The 20,196-nt window shown below is 39.0% G+C and overlaps 1 protein-coding gene across 1 annotated transcript in view; it reads left to right on the forward strand.

Moving 5' to 3' along the window:
* The window catches only part of BASP1 (brain abundant membrane attached signal protein 1), a 47,249-nt gene extending 27,625 nt beyond the window's left edge, over positions 1–19,624 (forward strand). Inside the window, exon 2 of the mRNA XM_048939215.1 lies at positions 18,079–19,624. Within this exon, the coding sequence (XP_048795172.1) occupies positions 18,088–18,822 (735 nt within the window). The 5' untranslated portion in view covers positions 18,079–18,087 and the 3' untranslated portion in view covers positions 18,823–19,624. The remainder of the gene's footprint in view (positions 1–18,078) is intronic.
* Positions 19,625–20,196: the final 572 nt, after the last annotated feature.

The raw sequence follows: 20,196 nt of genomic DNA on the forward strand, positions 1-20,196 counted from the left end.
GTGCACAACACCCAGCATCATGGGAAGTTACCTGGCTTACATCAGTGGGAGGGGAGGACTTGTTGCCTACAAGGGCCCCATGAAAAATGAGATCAAGTCTGGTCTCGTGACCGCATATTCTTACTTGTTTTGAACAAAGAGGAGGACAGATTTCATATATATTTTATTAAGTTTTCTGTCCTCTCTTCCCCTCCATCAAAGTGTAAAAGTGGACCTCCTCTTATCTGGAGGAAAAAAAAATGTAGCCTAGAATGAAAACAAACAAGCAAACATTTTTATGCCCCCTTTTTACCAAATGTCAGTGGAAATAGAAATTATTCACATTCCTAGGTGTGATATACATCTTGACCCAGTGATACAGAATAACTATTTACAGCTGAGATGCAAAATCCTGTAGCTTCTCAAGAGTACATATTTACCTTGCATGTAAAGTAGTGTTTAAACTGTAAAGTTTGCAGTGATGAAGAGTTTGCAGAGGTGGGTAGGATTTTAAATCCCCAGAAATATACTGCACCAATTTATTCTAGTTTCTGATCAGAAAGTGGATCCTCCTAATACAACAGACATCTCTCAGCAATATCATGCAAAAGTAAGGGTTGTAGGAATCTTTACAATAATTTTCAAGATCAGCAATGGAGTGTGGAGCATTTCAGAGCTCTAAGGTTGCTGATCTTACCAGGAAGGATGGAAAATAACAGCTCTGCAATGCATTCCCATTGTCTGTGGATAACCATCCATTGAGAATGGGCACAGATACCTGAATGGGAATGTCAGGTAGTGTAAAGTAAGCAGAATGGCATTTTCTCTTTCATGTGTGTGCCTGTGTGTGCATATGTGTGCATTTGTGTGCGTATGCCTTTCCAGTAGTAAATAAGAAATAGGCAGAACAGCCTTTTCTGAGATCTCATTACCTCTTAACAGACTCCAGCCTTTGATTCCTGGTCTAACAACTGTCTCCTTAGCACAAGAAAGTTTATGTGCCCAAAGTCACTCTCCTCCTGCTCCCTTGTCCTGCCTATTTATTATCAGAACTGTCAACTGCTTGATAACAGCATATGAGGAAAGACAGGGCTTGATATTTTCTTAGGCATTAGTCTGAGGTTGATTTACAAAGTGCTGATTGAAAGTCAAGTTGTAATTTTATCCTGCTGTAATCAAATATCTAAATAATTGTTTCATGCTTTGTGGCTGAGTAGTAAGGCTTTTTTTCCATGTACTTAATCACACACTCAATCTTTGTGAGCCCAATGGTTCATTCTGCTCCATAGCATAGTGCTGAGATGCTCGTTACAAGGAGGCTGTAAACCTCAGAGATTTAGAGAAGCACAGCACTGTTGTGCCTCATGAATATGAAGAATATGCTTTCAATAACCTTCTAAACAATATTTAAAGGTTGTTAAAGCAATCTGAGGATGGTGATGCTCAGCTAAGCAGAGTTAATTGCTCTCAGTCTGTATAGGCAGGTGGTCATTTACAACTTCTTTCCCCTGGCCATTAGACGTTGAGATGCGTCCACGCCTACCACTGATGCTGATGTATTCTATCTGCTGCTTAGTGAAATGAGTGTATTTCTGGTAAGTGAGGATCATAATGGAGTAACTGTAGATGTCATACAGTTGGGCTGCATATGAAACACATGATTTTTGAAGAAAAAAATGTTAAATAGGAGGTTCAACAAACCCTGCTTCAGCATTCTTTGATCCAAATGCTAACCTCATTTGTAATGCTAGCAAACTCTCTATTTATCTTGTTTTATTGGAAGGGAATTGTATTGGCAAATGCTGGAGATGTGGTTGAAAGTCCCAGCAAAACTTCACTCTTCTAAGTACAAAATCTAGTACTTAGTATTCATTTGAATATATAGAATTAGAGGCAGATGCTGAAGATTAACTTTTGCTGAGCATTTGTAAATGTGACTTGTAGTTCTTTGAGCGAAACTGCAAAATTATGCTTAGTGCTGGTGGCATTTTGTAAAGACTGAGTTCTGGCTTAGAACTGCTTGTTATAATTATCTTTAAAAGAAAAATTACAAGGAAAAATATTAGCTGAATTTTGAAAACATCACACATGAAAATAAAATTTGGTATTTAAATAGAGGAAACTCCTGTCTCTTTAGTAATACTGCAATTAAACAAAGTTTAAAAAAAAAAAACAAAACAGTTATATCTGTATTACTTGGTGCAACAGATAATATCACCAAATTATTCTGAACACATTTTAGCACTACTCTTTTTCTAATCAAGCATGATAGCAAACAGTTGTTTGCTAATGACTAAAAATAGAAACAAGATTGAAACAAATATCCAGGGGAAACAGTAAAAATGGTCTCACGGGCAGGCAGTTTCAAATTCTGAGGTTTTCATTTGTGGATTTGCTCAATGCTATAAATAACATAAATAAAATCAAATGATTGCTATAGTGCTCCAGCTGGAAAATCACTCAGAGCACCCAAAATATCAGCTGATTGCAAATAAGCAAAAGAATTTATGAGAAAACACTCCAGAAGCTCAGTAGATGAAGAGCTAATAGCACAGATCATCTTGCAGTGATGTACTGTGGCAAGCTTGTGGGTAACCTTCTCAACATAAAAAAAAAAATCCCTAAAGATTTTTCAAAGATCCTTCTTATTTAAACAAAATTACTCTTGGCCTTTTGTTTTAATTTTTTTTTTTTTTTTTTAAAGAAAATTTTGGATTCTCCATGCATTTGCTGTGGAAAAAATGTTGAAATGTTGGGAGGAGCTCTCTCTCTCTTCTTTACTAGTACTGATTCCGAGTCCCAGTTCCCTCTGCTAACATACTGATTACAAGAGATTCAATTCTTTTTTCTCCCATCCACAACTCTTCTGTTCTCTGTATGGCAACACTTCATCAGGTTAGTAACTAATGGCAGTTTCTTAACTCCTGAGTACTCAAGGTTAACTTGTCAAAATAAAGCATGCTAATGAGAAACATGTAAACATATAAAGAACACTCATTCTGAATATCATGACAATGCATAAAATAAATTGGCATTCAGTTCTTAATGAATGTTTCAGATAGTTTTTGCTCCTTGCAAACATTCTATGCTTCTACCCTTAATCATCTAAAGCCAGTGATGTCTTAAGAAGCCAGGAGACAAAAACTTGTATATTATTTTAGGACTCTTTCAGAGCTTTTCTCACTAAAATGAGAATTCAAAAATGAAAGGATAGATCATTTTTGTAATAAATTCTAGCACTGGTGCTTTAAATAAATCCAAACACTGAGGTTATGATTAAATTGTGAGTTGACAAGTTACGAAAATGAGTATTCATACAAAATGAGTTCACTTGAAACTGAGCATCGTGTGGTAATGAGCTCATATGATTTAATTTCTTTGACCTCACTTCTTGCTCAGCCACCAACCTCCAGGACTTTTTGCAAATCTGATGTTTTTTTTCTAACTAACTGGCATCTGACAGAAGTGGTAATGAAAGCAGTTAATAAAATAAGACCTCTCAATCAAAGGACCTACAATGGTCCTTTGTAGTCACTTGCTCCTTGGTGCAGATGCTAAGAACTGAGAATTCCATGAGCATTCTTAATTCCCACTGGTATTATTTATTTACTTGGCCAAATCTATGCTCTTGGTCTAATCTAACAAGGCTTCTGAAGCTCCTGAATACAGGCTGGCTTGAGGAGATACTTACAGGTCTTGAACCCAATTTATACAAATTCGTCATCCTTCAAATTCCCAAATCCTGCAGAAGAGCATTCTGTTTCCTGCCCTATTGAGCACCACCTACAGCAGCACTGTGTTGCAAAGTCTGTTTGATATTTAATCACAGCTTAAAGGATAATATTTTTAAGTTTCACAACTTTCCATTGTAATGATATAGTTGCTAAACACAGATCTATAGATAGGAAATGCAGCTTCTGCACTGTGTAACAAATATAACTCAGAATTTTCAAACTTTCATGGTCTTTAAAAAGGTCTTGGAAAGTTAGTGAACCAGTTTAGAGCTTCCTCTTACATCTGTTAATATTTGAGTGATTGTTCCAAAAAAGGAAGGTCCTTTTAACAAAGACATGCATTCAATTAATAAACGTAGCATAAATGCTGCACAAGCTATGATATCTCAGCCCAGTGCCTGAAAACTTAGTACAAGCAGGTTCAAAGGGATTTGCTGTAGTTTTTCAGGCATTCAAAATGTTCTGTTTAAGCAAAATTACTTTATTTTTTTACATCCGTCTTTAATAAAGTTCTAAGATGGCTGCCAAGCAGAAGCTTCATCTTTATCCAGCTGGATACACCTAAGCTTTCTTAGCTTGAGCAAGAAATCCTTCTCATCACGTGAGCCAAAACTGACTGAAATGTGTGCATTTGGAACCATAAATCAAAACGTCCATGTACAGATGTTCTCAGTCTGGAGGCATAATTGCAAAGGAGCTTGATTCCAGGAGGTGCTTTCAGTTATACCTGAAAATGTTCAGAGATGCTTTACATCTCCATACTGTAAAATCGTAAAATCTGGATGAGTGACTTGTTCATTACAGTTTCTAATATGTTTCAGATATAGCAATTTAGTACAATGCCAGTAGGTAGAACAGCATTCTCTAATGAAAAGATTTGGGGTGAAGAAGTCGTATGAAAAGAGTTTGTGTTTTAAAACACGGAAAACTCTCTTTAACTCTTTACAGCACCTGCTGGGAGCAGCCAGAACTTTCTTGAGGAAGTCATATTAGTGATGTTACCAATATTCCAAAAGGGAAAGTTATATTCAGATGAGCTGGATTTCCAGCAGCTGGAAGAGATGAAAGTATGTTCTGAGCTTATGCCTCCTCCATTTCCAGGTTGCTACGAACCCCAGAAAACAGAGAGAGGGAGATATTCTCATAATTTTATACTACATTACAGTTTTATTTCAGTGATACTTGTCTACATTTAGGTTTTGGAAGGTAAGAGCTCATCTGCCATTTTTACCATGTGGAGCTTTGTACTTTGACAGCTGCCAGGAGCTTACTCCAAGGGATTCTGTCTCACTGTTCAAGGATGGCACATTTCATCTTAAAATATGAGTTCTGTCCCACAGGAACATGGTGTGATTTTAGGGATGACTGGAAGGTGAGGCTGGTTCTTTAGACTTGAAGAAAAAGGCAGAGCTGAGGTGGGTCTCACAAAATAAGTGTGAATGGCAGGCTATGACAAAATGTAATGGTGTGCTGGTAGTTTTGCCTCATTTCTCTAAGTTGCTATAAATAAAGAGAATAATTCTGTCATTATTTGATTTCTATATTTGAATAAAATGTCTCATGACAGTTTTTTCAAGAAGACTATGTGACACGAGAGATACTGGCACTCACTAGCAACCAGAATAAAAGGATCCTTATTTTTACCCTCATATATTTACATAGAAATTTGAGGGGATATTAGTCCAGACTTTGAAAAGAAATAATTTTTTATCTTTCCTTTACTGAAGTCAATGAGTAATGAAATTGAAGCCTTGTCCTGTGGTAATGAAGAATTGCTGAACTGAAAGTGGGGAATGAAATTGGCCCTTTATGAAAAAAAAAAAAGAAATTCTGTTCAAGAATAAACAACAGAAGAAACTGTATTGTAGTATAGTTTACCAGTTACTCATGATTCAGAAATAGAAGAAATACTATAGTCAAAGGTTGTGACACCTAAGAGACTTAAGTGAAGATTTTGGTTTAGAAGTACTGTTAAACCAGTCACGTTTCTTGATACGTGTTTCATGATATTACCTCACTTAGCATTTTCTAAAGTAATACAGACCTGTGAAATTAATATTTCTAAGTTTGGATACGAGACTTTTATACACTTGAATCATCCTCCTGGCTTGGGATGGGTGAATTTATTACTCACTTTGTGCAGGTGAGGGGATTGCCCAGAAAACTGCAGTGTGCAAACTATGCGAAGTTTCTGCAGAGCTGCATGCACCCTGGGTTGTAACAGTCAACATCTTTAACTTCATGAAGCACAGCTCTTTTTTGCCATCCTGCCCTCAGCAAATGAATTTCAAAAACCCTGTTAGCCAGAGCTGAGGTAGCAGGGCAAAGGGACTCACTGGGTTCCAATTCCTCAATGAGATTTCATAGGGGAACACAGGGACTCTGTACCACCATATAAGCTTCCAGTAGGAGAAATAAAAAACCAAATTGATGGGCTGCTCACTCTGACTACTGCTACATTGCCAGCCAGGAGAACTGACGAGAAAAAACTTTAGAAAAGCCAGTTATATTTGGGACTCTTGGCAACTGTGTGCTGCTCATGACATTAAAATGTCTTGATATCCTCTCATACCATGTAAAACCTGGAAATTTTGGGGCACAGGTGGTTTTCATGCATGTGCTAATATGGGGGGCAGCGAAATGTGACCTGGTCCTCATTTAAATCATGGGCTACTAATGAAATGTTTCAGCAATGAAAGTGCTAATGGAAGTTCAAATGGTACTTACAGCTCTGTCTTGAAAAAATGAAACCCAATCTTTCATGCTTTTCACATCTCCATTGAATTGAAAGACTTTTCTCATTTTAATCATGAAATAGCTTAGTTATATTTTATACTTCCGAGTTCAAAGGATCAGTGGGCATGAGAAAACAGAAGAGCACCAGTCCTGTTTGCTTGCCTTCTTTGGTTAGAATAGATAACTTTCAAATAGCCATGAACAGAAAGCTCCTCGAAGTGAAGGAATGACTCTCAGAACTCTCCACAATTTTCTGTACAGCATGTGAGCCTCCAAAGGTAAGCTGTTTTCTGTTACATGGTCTGAGTGGACCAAAGCTGTAAATTGGAACATATATACAACATTGATGGAGAGCTAGACCACTTCAGGAGTGATATAATCTAAAGCAATTTGAACTTCAAAAATAGAAATGCGGCCACATTAATTTATTAATTACATCTGTAGTCACAAAATGCAAGTCAGTGCTCAGATGACACAGAGAATAAGGAACTACATCCACAACTATCCCTACAAAGCTATTTTTGTTTGCAAGTTTAAATCTGATATCTCTAAGATGGTCAGATTTCCTACTGGTATTTAAATGCAAAGTAAAAATGAGCTGTTTTATTTAGAGGATATATACACCTGATCACTTTTCATGATTTCTGTTTTTCCTTTGATTCTTTCTGCATTGTGTTTTCTTCTCCTTTTTTTTCCTATAGCCACTAGCTTGGGAAGATTCTAGCTGAGTAATTATTAAATTGTGTTCCTGTCTTGCTTAGTTTGAACATAAATTCCTTAGCAATTCAGGGACTGAACTAGCTACTAACTTTAATTTTTTCCCGAAGAAACTTGCTAGCCTTCAATCTTGTGCAGTCTCCCTCTCAGAGGGCTGATCTGCCATCCTTGTATAAACTGAACCAAAACCAAGCCAAAAAAAAAAGAAAAAAGATACAGTCACTGAAAAGGTCAGAAAGAAACCCAGTCAATCAACCTACATCTGGAGTCTCAAATCCAAGCTGACGTGTCTAACAGCCTAGCACGTGACATGGTACAGCTTCTATCCTGGCTTAGCTCTTATGATGGGATTCTAAGAAACACTTTATGTTTTCAAAGTGCATTTCTCAAAGCAAACCGTTGTCATGTTGAGACACAAGACAAAGCTCCCTAATAGACAATGTTTTGATTCTGCAATGCCTTGTGTCAGCTTGTGCCACTGAAAGTTAAAAGCAAACTCTGCCTCTTTTCTCAGAGTCATCTATGGCACTCTCTAAACACATAGAACTTATAGCAAAACGTGGTATCACAGGAGTGTAATAGGCTCCACAGGACAGTTTGCTGATATGCTGATACCTATGGTTCTTCATCTGGTTCAAGAAATGCAACTCTAATTTCTGAAGGTTTGGAGAGCATTGCTAGTCTTAATAAAAAGATTGCTTAAGGCATCCTGTTATTTTGAACAGCCATTACAGGAATGTAAATTAGTAGTGGTGAAAATGATGGAGAGAGACATTTGCAAGAAAAAAAAAACATAAATCAGATGCTTGATACTCTTTGCTTGCCAGTGATTGTTGTATGCACATTCCATATTATTTTGATAATCTTCCCTCAGTGACTGGAGTGAAACCAGTAAGTTAGGTAGTTTGAATGCAATGCTTTGATTAAAAAAGAAAAAACAAAGAAAAAAAAAAGATAAAAAGAGTTAAAATCCAGCATGAACATGCATTCTAAATATAATCTAAATAAAGAAAGTTTGGAACCTAAGATTTTCTTTTGTGTTATGTGTATGCTGTTGAAAATATGTATGTGTGTATTGTACAAGCGTGAGAATCAGGAAATGCACATGACCGAAGTGACAAACTGTGTAATACAGCAAGGTACAAAATGTAAATGGCACAAAATATACAAAATGTAAATGGCACAAAAGAGTGTGTGGCACAAATCCACGTATATGAATGCGAAAGGTTTTCCAGAATGCTAAGCATGCTAGCTTGCATTTCTGCCACTTCTTTAGAGCACATCTTCATTATTACGACAGAGCTGTGAGAAGCTGAGAGCTGATACAGTGCTGACATTGTTACTGTGCTTGTAAGGGGGAGGCTTTTCTTGTAATTCAGCCCAAAGTCTTGCAGAGTTTAATTACAGGTAGTTTTAACATTTTATGAAACATGACTGGACTTGTGTACATTGACTTCAGTACAGAAATTTTCACTTAAAATGAAATTTTGTACACAGGATGAAAAGGCAAAAATTGTTACTGCAGGGAGACATGCAGCAGCTCTTTAGGCAGCTCTAACGCTGACTTCAGGAAGTCAGTGTAAAATCCCCTCTAAGTGCTGCTGAGGGTGAAAGCAGGTGTTGTGCTGACCACCTCCAGATGGTTAGTTTCTACCATAGAGGTCTGCTGTGTAGCTCTGTTCCCCTGCCACAAGCGCCCTCAGCTTTCTAGTGCAATGTGAAACTTGCAGGTACATTCAGAACAATGTTTCGTTGACTAATTTAACTGTCATTAGCAGTTGTAAAATAACTGGAGGATGAAATGGGCTTAATTCCTCAATTCATCCATAAACCTTTATTTCTGAGGAAGGCCACTGTGGCGTTCAAGGCCAAAGGTAGCACATTGCCACCACCTGAGGCATCTGCGTGCTCTGTGACTCACATTTGGGAGAAAAGAACTGTGGGTGATTTTTTTTAAATCAAGCAACTTCTTCCAGTGTCTGAACCTAAAGCTGTGGCATGTGCTGAATTACGGGTGGATCTGCAATTGTTTCTTTTGGAAGAAAATGGAGAGAAGCTAGTGGTGCAGCTTACAATCAAGCTGATACTTATAAAAGAGGATAAGGAATGCGTTACCTAGGTTCTAGACATTACAGTACTTGAATACTTAAATAATGGAATAAAGGAGTCAGCAATAAATGCTTCATTTAAATTCCTAATCTGCTGTTTTGCTGAGTAAAGTCTACACTGTGTGTTTTGGAAGGAGGGGCTTGAAGTGCCCTCATGAGCACTGAGACATTGCAGCAGAGCGCTCCACTGATTGGGCAGTGGCTGAACTTGTCTCCCTGCTTTTCTCTCTGCTCTGTGGTGTGATGAGGGGGTCATGTGCTGCAGACAGGAGTGGCAGCTTGGGTTTTAAAAGGTAAACAAACCTGGAACTCATAGAATCACAGAATCATAGAATATCCTGAGTTGAAATGGACCAACAAGGATCATGGAGTTGCAATCCTGGCTCCACACAGCACCACCCAAAATCCAAACCCTGTATGTGAGAGAGCTGTCCAAACTCTCCCTGAACTCCTCCATTCTCACAGCCCTCCTTTGGACACTCTCTACAGCTTGATGTCCTTCCTACACTGTGCACCCAACCCGCACGCAGTGCTGGAGGTGAGGCTGCACAGCACATTGCAGAGGGGACAGCCGCTGCCCCCGCCCTGCTGGCAGTGCTGGGCCTGATGCACCCCAGGTATGGTTGGCCTTTGGGGCTGCTGGGGCACGCTGCTGCCTCAGAGACAATAAGATCTGGTTCATGATTATAAATGTGGTTTCACTCACTGCCTGTAATAAGGCTATTAGGCAAACATAAGAAGGAAAGTATATGGCCTGAGGTTGGTTGTGACCCATCCTTGGTTTGCTGTATCTGCTAAGAATTTCAATTCCAGCGGTAGGACGTTTCCTTACAATTGGGGCACATACCCAGTGCTGTTTTCAGTGACCAGCTTACAGATGGGAAAGAAAAATTCCAAAGAATTTGGCAATCACATTGGAGAATCTATTTTCAAAGTAAAAATGGCAGTTCTGAGATTTGAAAATTAATGTATCTGTTTCTTCTAAGTATACTGCAACTTATATTCTAAGGACTGTCTCAAGTTTGACTGAAACTAGTTTGACCAGTTAAATGGGCATTAAAGTAAAAAAGGTTTTAAAAGTAGGGAATATTAAAAAGATATAATGTAAATGTAGAGCATCATAAATGTCTCCAGTACATTAAGTTTAGTAAAAGACTGCATGTTCCTTTTTGAGGATAAAGCTAGAGAAATATAGATAATAGATGTTATACTTGAAAAAACTCATTTTCCCACCATACAGTCCTTCCAAGGATGGATGTATTTGCACTTCTATTCTTCATCAAGATTGCAGAGCAGAGGAGAAGGATATTTTCATTGCTTACTAGCATCTGACTGTTGCAAGTTTGGAATAGCTCTTCCAGAAGCTCTCAAAATGGCTCAAGGGTCTGCAAGCCTTAGCAATATATTTGTGATTGAAGATTGGTGACAGAGACAGAGTTGGAGGGACAAAATCTGAGTAAAATGTAAATTAGAAGAAAATGGTTTTGTTACCTAGGATTTTGTCACCTTGTATGTTTTTGTAGTTAGGTGTGGTGGTGATGTCTAAAGTATTTGAAGGAGACAAAAAGTGGCTCACCATAATTGGAATGATATGTAAGGAATCTTGCCTCTCTGCTGTGAGTACTCTTGGGAACTGAACAGTTAGAAAGATGTAGGTAATGAGCACCTTTGAAATTTGCATAATTTCCTATTTAGGAACTTAATTCTAGGATGCAGATTAGAAAGCTTTGGCTAATGTAAAATGGTTTTTTTTTTTAATGCTTTTTGGGGAGTCACACACAAAGAAACCAAGGTGATGTTACAACTCAGAATGAATAATAAGGCAGCACAGACTTATGGTTTGGCTTATTCTGTCAGGTTAGTTTTGAAGACCTCAAACTACTTCTACAGAAGGTTTTTTTGTAAAATTAATCCCAGTCTCTGCAAAACAGGTGTTTACCACAGAGTTCCTCTTTCTAACCATGTGCCTAACAATATTGTGATTAGGATCTCGATCTGGGGCAGGCTGACTTTTGGCTGCATATTTGTATCTGCATGTACATGTCCACATGCTGTTTTTATTGCTTGACAGAAAGAGTATATGCAGGTAATCTGAATAGAAGAGAAATGCCTTGAAGATGAGGTAGGACTCCAGCCTGTATGAAGGCTGGTATACTGAATGGGGGAGAGGAGAGAAATTAAAATGGATGGAAGCATTTTTAATTTCAGCAGTCAGAATATTGAACAAACTGAATGCAAGGCTGTGAAACACATACATCACCCTTTACTTTACACTTCCTCTGTGCTGGTCAGTTTTTAATATAACTTCTATTTTTGTACAAATGGTGCAAAACAGCCTTAGAAGAGCTGCCAGAGATGAAACAAGAAACACTGGCAATTCTACCTATGCTACTGGGCAAGGAAGTGTTGTGTTGGCTCACTGAAAAAAAGAGATGTGGCAAAACCACTGTGGTTCTGATTTGAAATCTGCAATAGACAAGCATCAAATAATGCTAACTCTAAAATTGCTCGGGTAGGGACAGTGGCCTAAGGTGAATTGGTTTAATGCTATTTCTATCTATGTTAGCTGGTCTGATAGAAAATATGATCTCTGCCTGCAAAGCACAGCCTCGCCTGGGGTGGGTAGGAATTTGCACACAGCAGAGCATCATTTCCATGCTGCTTGTGGAACAGAGAAGGCACAGCACACTGGTCCAAGTTCTGCTCATGTGTTTTAGATGGCTTTACACCCAAAGAAGCTAAGGGTGTAACAGCCTAAAGAAATGAAGTGTACTTGCTGCATTCAGGAAGTTGCTCCTACAGAACAGCTCTGCAGCATGTCCTCATACAGTGCACAGTTCAACACTGCACAAGAGTGTCTTTAGTAGAGGATAACATGCATAAAGATTACTTAATACAGCTCCTTGATGTGTGTGTTTCTGCAGAAACTCCTAAAACTAAAGTAGTGCTGGTGTCTGATCAGGCAGATTCAGTGGTGGACCTTCCGTGGCTCTGTGCTCCTGGTCTCAGCTGAACAGTCCTCCAAGAGAGGAGGACAATGTCTGAAGATTTTGATAGCTGCTATCAAAGCAACCCAAAAAATCTTCACTGCTTCTTGATCAAATAATGGACACCTTTTATTTGTACTTAGGAATTTTGCCTAGCTAACTCACAAAGATGAATTATGCATGTGAGGTACTTGTGGTTTCAGGTTGATGCTAATATGAGTCGATTATTTCAGCAAAGAATTTGCCTCTGATGAACCTGCTGATAGGTTCCTTACCGATGAATTAATACATATCTCAGAGTTTAAGTGAGTATTTCACTTGGATCTTAGTCATTCTCAGGTATGAATTTTTAATTTCCTTTCAAAATAATTATCATGTGTTCATTAACTTTTATGATAACTCATTATACTTCTCAAATGGACCAGTTACTCATGTATGAATTGTTAGATAGCCAGACACAATTTCATGTCTGCCTACAGTGTGTTTAAATTATTATAGCCCTCATAATGGCAATCTATTATAAATTGTCATCATTTACATGTGTTAATGACAAATGGCTTACATGAAAAAAGTACAGTGTCATTCCCATTTTTGCATGGTATGTGTCCTCAGGACTTTTAAAATAACCTGAAAAATAAAAGTTCCTCTTTAAATAAAGAAAAAAAAAAAAAAGAAATTAATCAAATTAAACCCTTAGACTGGCAGTACTACTTCTTAGAGGTCTTCTACTAGCTTTTCTTTTTATTGTCCAAAGATAATTGGACAATAATAAAACTAGCATTGGCCAACAATAAACACAATAAACATACTCAACTGTTAAGTTTTAAGGGTTCAGCTTGAAACAATCACAGGACATGCAAAGACCACAGGACATGTTTTATTGTGTGCATCTAATGAACCAACATCTTGTTATGTTCAGATACATGCAGCTGCCATCACAAAGCTGTAGGTGAGGCATTGCATCAGCTGCCCAGGCCCTGGAGTTGCCAGCTATATAACCTCTGAGACACGTGAGAGATGGTCAGGGTCCTACTTCCCACTGCCTCCCTTGCACCAGCACCACAACCTGCCTGACCATGAGAGATTGTTCCTATCCCTTTTCTAGAACATGAGAGGAGAGGAGAGGAGAGGAGAGGAGAGGAGAGGAGAGGAGAGGAGAGGAGAGGAGAGGAGAGGAGAGGAGAGGAGAGGAGAGGAGAGGAGAGGAGAGGAGAGGAGAGGAGAGGAAAAAGTCACTGCTACTGAAGTGTGATGAAGCTTGAACCTGACTGAGACCTATCATTTCTGGTCTGTTAATTCCATGTAATAGCAGAGGAAAAGAAAGATATGTGAGGATAACTGAGAGCCAACTGAGAAGCAGGTCTTTGTGGCTAAAAGTCAGAGCTATTACCAAATTCTTTAGAGGTTGCTATAGACATCTTCTAAAATTAACTTGGTGGACTGTTGGGGTTGGTGAGATAGGAGCATTTGTGTACGTGTAAGGGGAAGCATGAAATTCTACTTCATATCTTAAGAAGTAGTAAGTTCTTCTTTTTCTTTCAAAAAGTTTCAGAAAATCTTTTGAAAATTATGTTTGGAAATCCCTTTTTTTCCCCTAAGTTCCTATGTACATGCTTGTATGAAACATTTCCACTCATTTTTCAAAACAGAGATGTAAAGATAATTCAATGAAGTGTAGAGATGCAAAGCTTTCTTCAAGATGTTTTTTATTATTTTTATTATTTTGAGAAACTGGGGCTGAGGCAGCTTCTGGGATCTGCATTTCCTTGATTTGCAGTGTCATTAACCTGCTTTGGGAGGAATGCGCATTTTACTGCTCCTGTATGCAGGTGATGTGAGATAACTCATCTCTGGGAATTGGCTTGCTCCAGGGCTATTTTGGACCAACCCATCACAGGGGCCTGCCTTGCCTTTTGGGCAGCAGGATTTCAGAAGGTACCTATTTCCTTCCTCAACTCTGTGTTTTTGGAGGTGGACTAAGCTCCTCACGCTCCACATGAAGATTAAGAGAAGCTTTAGGAATTTAGCTTTGGCAATCAGATGATGGTAATTTAAAGGTGTTCATCTGTAATTTTCATCCTTTTGTGATGCACTGTTTTCTGTACTGAGTGTGGGGATAACAGGAATTCCTCGCTTGTCCATTCTTCTGAGAGCCAGACACTTTCATAGGACGTGAAAGTGTTTGCTAAATGAAATTTGTAGAAAGCTATAGACACTTAAGAAAGCTAATTGTCCAGACAAACCATTACTGACAGAAGAGAGAGAGGAAAAGGGGGCAATTATAGGAACTTGACCATTACAGAAGAGCAGTTGAAATGCAGAACTTCGAAATAATATTTTCTTACCCAAACTGCAAGTACATGCTTCCTCTGTTCTAGGGACCAACTGCTCTCCTATTATCTCAATCTTCAAACGGTATTCTGTGAATTCTTCTTACTGCTATATAATGGTCTTATGGACATTAAGTTTTTTTTTTACTTTTTTATTCCAGGAAATCCTGATTATCATGAACATTCAATTTTCAGAGTACTTAACATGCTCTAGGTGAGCTGTAGATATGGTATTTTGTAATGCAAATACTGCCAGATTACTTCTTCTCTACAGTGAGAGAGATACCTGTGCCAACTCTCCATTCTCTTCTTGCTTTCTAGAGGAGAATGGAAACTTCAGGATAAGTAAAATGACCAGTAGCTGTTAGGAACTTGAGAAATCTTGTTCCTCTTTAGACATCCTCTGTAGTGCTCACTGGGTCTGTTTCTTCCTCTTTAAGAACACTGCAGATAAAGCGTACTAAGCACACTGACAAGTAGATGAAGTCTTTTATGACTTTGGAGTAGTATTTAACTTCGATTTTCAGAAACACTGATTGCCAACTGGCTCATCACAGATTCCTGAACAAAACTGACATATTGCTGCTTCTCATATCAAAGCTTCTAGATTGTCTCTAGACATTTTTCCATCAAACAGTGAAGAGACACAGCTGCCAAACCCTGTTCTGTTTTGCAGGAATGGTGCTCGGCACCAGCATTTTTGAGAACCTTCCTTTTGAATATACTTATTATAAAGTGCTTAGCTGGTAGCTTCTGGAGCTAAGAACCACTGCGGGACAGTGGTAGTGCAAGTAACCGAAGGCATACTTGGCTATAGCTTATAAAAGTAAGTAGTTGTAGACAAATTTTCTTCAAGGCCTGTCATTCACATTTATTTAACTATTGTCATTGTCCTTTTTGATAGATTTTATCTCTTTGGCAGGGGAAGCAGAGAAGTCATCACTCTTGCAAGCGTTAGTGTATAGGTAGTAATGAAGAGTAGACTTAACACCGTATGCATAGAGACCTTAGTGATTTAATGCAGTTTGCCATTTCACTTGTGAGACATTTCACTGAGATATTTTCTCAAGGAGTTTTATTTGAATAAATGTCACTGTGGCGGTTTTCTTTCTCCCTTCCTCCTTTTCTCTTTCTCTCTGCTTGTTTTACTTTGAATGCCTGTTTTCATAAACCCACCACTGCTTAGACAACAAAGTGACCTGATTGGCAGCAAAGCTGAACGACTTGGGATGAAGAGACTAAAACCAGTGTTGTACACTTAAAACAGGACAATAATTCCTTGTGAATGTTTTCAAGAGGGATGTTGGCATCCAGCCTTCATATGGCATCAGGCAGTATTATCCCTGCTGTGCCTTGGTCTATGTGCTAGGTGTCTTCCAGGTACAGCTTTCTAAGGTCTGTTTTCTACCTGATGCTCCAAGAGGCTGCTCTGGACAATGCAGAGCTATCCTTCAGGCTGGGATAAAGTGGGACAGGGACCAGACCAGCGTCTGCTTGTGACAGTGGGACTCTGACTGGAGAACATGATGTAGAGCTTCTTTATGCCACTGTGGTTGCATGTTGACCCGGTATAGTTGTGACGAAGGCTTTTAAATAGGGAGGAGATTCAGGATTTGGTGTCACAAGAACTGAATCTGTTCTTCTATGAAGTCCATTATGTTCTGTTATGGCAGTCCATTTGTAACTGTAAATATTTACTAATAGAGCATAATGATAGTCTCCATCTTCTCCACTCTCTCGAGCCAGCTGGCTGAGATGCAAAATGAGACTCAGCAATTTCACATCTTACCTCCAAGCAAAGGCAGTGCATGTTTCTGATCATAGGATGGGAGCACTTTTCTCATATGAACGCTTCCCTGCTTATTAAATGTCCTTTGGCATATGCATTCTCTAGCTAGCTTTATCTGTAGTTGGAAGCTTTTTTTTCCTTTTTTTTTTTTTTTTTTTCCAGGAAAAAGTAAATCTTTGAGAGTTCCTGTACACAGAATAGCAAAATCTGGAAAAATATAGATGTAGCAAGTAATATTAGGCTTCGCTGGGAAACAAATACAGGCTTAGTTAGAGATTGCAAATTCAGATACACACATGAATTCAGTATAAATTTCTGATCCTGCTGCCTTGAAAAAAGTCCTTTCAAATATTTTGGCTTTAACTATACATAAGCAGTAAGCTGGAATAATAATTTTGGAGTATCACGTAGAAAACAACTAACATCCATATTCTTCCCCTAAATAGCTAAAGACCTGGTATTTCTGCCTTGAAGATAGAGATTAGATAGCTCAACTGCAGCTCTGTGGAAGTTAATCCTTTTAGTGGCATTACCCATAAAACCTCAGACAATAAAGTAGTGTTTTAGCAATATTAGATTACCACTTTACAGGGCTGTATGCTAACCCTTAAACAATACTGGCAAATTCTTCTTCTTGAGAAAGGTCCCTGCTGGAAGACTATTGAGAAGCAGCTGGTTTTCATTGATATTTATAATAATTTACTATATAGCGTATTATGAGCTCTTGTCTGTATTCACAATTTTGGAAAGTGTGAGAAAAAATAAGGCCTACAAGACTGTCTACTTTTTAAAAACAGAAATTGAGAATGATTCATCTCCACTTGGAGAAGCTCTTACATATTTGTTTAGCACTATTATGAAAAAAATTCCTTTTCAATTGTTTTCAAATAGCATAAAGCAAGGAAATTATCGTTTTGTTAACCTTTTGCTGAGGATGAACAACACCTTTGTTTTAGTATATAAACACTATTTTTCAGGCAATCCTAGGGATTTTCAAGTCCATGAGGGAAGCAATGTATCTGAAAGCATTTCCTGCTTTAATAGATTGAATTTGCTTCCAGGAACTGTGGAAGATTTTAAATATTCTTAGTGAAGACTCCCACACATAGGGTATATAAATACCAATATAGTTACAAGTGCTCAACAATTGTAACCATATCAGCTCTACTAAGCAGCTGAACTGCGCACCTGATCACTTCTGATGCTTGAAAACATGGGTGAAAGCATGCGCCTCTCTTTTTCCTCTCTACCTTTTATTGTGTGATATCATGCAGTACGCATCATTCAGAAGCACTTGTATTACTTCAGCTGCCTTGCTGAGGGGCAGATATCTTGCTGTAGTTTGTGCTCAGCATTTCTGATCTGTATCGATTCCACTGTGTGTGACCATGAGGCGTGATGCGGCTGAGGTCCTCGGTGTGTGTGATGCCCTTTTCTTGACGGTCTTGGAGCAGGACTGTCCATAAGGGATGTGGCAGTAATCCTGGGGCTGCAGTGCTGTGGGGCTGAGCTGGGTGGCAGCCTGATGGCAGTGGTGGTCATCACGCTGGGTGTGCTTGGCTGCTAGCAGCCAATCCAGTGGTTGTAGTCCCTGTTTCAGGAGACTGAATTGTTTTTCCTGTAAGTCAGTTGATCTGCTTTTGATTCCCTTGGTGATAAACACTTTGAGTAACGACCTCTTTCTTTTTTCTGTTACAGAGCTCCAACATGGGAGGCAAACTGAGCAAGAAGAAGAAGGGGTACAGTGTCAATGATGAAAAAGCTAAAGATAAAGACAAGAAGGCTGAAGGAGCAGCAGCTGAGGAAGAGGAGACTCCAAAGGAGGCTGAGGATGCCCAGCAAACCACAGAGACCACAGAAGTGAAGGAGAACAACAAAGAGGAGAAGGTTGAGAAAGATGCTCAGGTCGCTGCCAATAAGACAGAAGAAAAAGAAGGGGAGAAAGAGAAAACAGTGACCCAAGAAGAAACCCAGAAAGCAGAACCAGAGAAGTCAGAGGCTGTTGTCGATGCAAAAGTAGAGCCACAGAAGAACAACGAACAGGCACCCAAGCAAGAGGAGCCAGCTGCAGCCTCTGCTCCTGCTGCCAGTAGTGAAGCACCCAAAACTTCTGAGCCTAGCAGCGATGCAAAAGCTTCCCAGCCTTCAGAAGCCACAGCTCCCAGCAAAGCAGATGACAAGAGCAAAGAGGAAGGGGAAGCCAAAAAGACTGAGGCTCCCGCAACGCCTGCAGCCCAAGAAACTAAAAGCGAAGTGGCCCCAGCTTCAGACTCAAAACCTAGCAGCAGCGAGGCTGCACCTTCTTCCAAGGAGACCGTAGCAGCCACAGCAGCACCTAGTTCCACTGCCAAGGCCTCGGACCCATCAGCCCCACCAGAGGAAGCGAAACCTTCTGAAGCCCCAGCGACTAATTCGGATCAAACCATAGCAGTGCAAGATTAAATTGGACAGCCTGTTGAAACAACCACTTAAAACAACCTGTGTCTTTTTTTTATTTTTTCAGCTATACTAACTCGTTTCAGATCTGAAATAACAAAAAGTATTGCCCAGAAAGAGAAGGAAAAAAAGGAAAAAAAATGAAAAGGATGTCCCATCAAGTTGGGAGGGAGGGAGGGGGGAGAATCCAAATAGTATTTTTGTGGGGAAATATCTAATATACTTTCTGCCAACTTGACACAAGTCCTGGATTAAAAAAAAATAAAAAAAATAGATGGATGTCTGAAAGTACAGCACATCTTTTGTATCTGAACTGCTGTAAATGCACTCCACCAATGTATCAAAATCTTCTTTTTGTTCTGTAATGGGGTTTGGGAGTGATGCGTTTGATTCTGCCCACTGGGTTTGTGCCAAGGCAATCAGATCTTTATGAAAGCAGTATTTTCTGTGGTTTTTTTATTTACAGCCTTTCTTATTTTGATATTTTTTTTATGCAGTGGATGAATGCCAACTTTCAGACAAAACCCACTTAGCTGTCCACATATTTCTCAATGCCAATCCTCCAATTCTTCCTCTCCAAATATTTTTTGGGAGTAAAAAGCATTCTCATCCTACTTAGCCTTCCTAGATTTCTCATGACGAGTTAATGCATGTCCGTGGTTGGGTGCACCTGTAGTTCTGTTTATTGGTCAGTGGAAATGAAAAGTCTGCGTTCATTGCAGTTCCAGTTTCTCTTCCATTCTGTGTCACAGACACCAACACACACTCATTGGAAAACAAATGAAAAAAACAAAATGTACAATGGATGCATTGAAATTATATGTAATTGTATAAATGGTGCAACAGTAATAAAAGTTAAATAATTTAAAAAATATAAAAGCGTAAAGACTGATTAAATCTCCGCTTTCACCTTAGGAATTTGGCAAAGAAAATCCTTACATCCAGAGCAGAATCATTACATCTGGGGCTGCTCACTTTCCTATTTATAGTGAAGTAGAGGTAAACAAAGTAACATAAGCAGCATTTTCTGTCTACCAGCAAGCTCTTGGACTGAGCACAGGTTCTGAGAGAAGTGGCCAATGGAAAACAGAAACACAGCTTGTACAGATTTCAAAGGGATACATGGTCTTGTATTTAGTAAAGAAGGCAAATATTACTTTAAAATTACATACATTATTTCACATATTCTTCCTCCACACAGTGAGGATAATTCTCTTTGCACACTTTCACAATTTTCATCCTTTATTTTGTTCATAAACCTGGGGGTCTTATTTCTTGCTGGGGATAGTAATGTGCCTTGGTCCACCCAGGGAAAGCTTACTGGAACAATAACAGCAGTCCTCCTGGTTTCATATGAGGCCAAATACTTGCATGAATCCG

Source organism: Lagopus muta, chromosome 3, assembly GCF_023343835.1.
Source record: "Lagopus muta isolate bLagMut1 chromosome 3, bLagMut1 primary, whole genome shotgun sequence".
NCBI lineage: Eukaryota > Metazoa > Chordata > Aves > Galliformes > Phasianidae > Lagopus > Lagopus muta.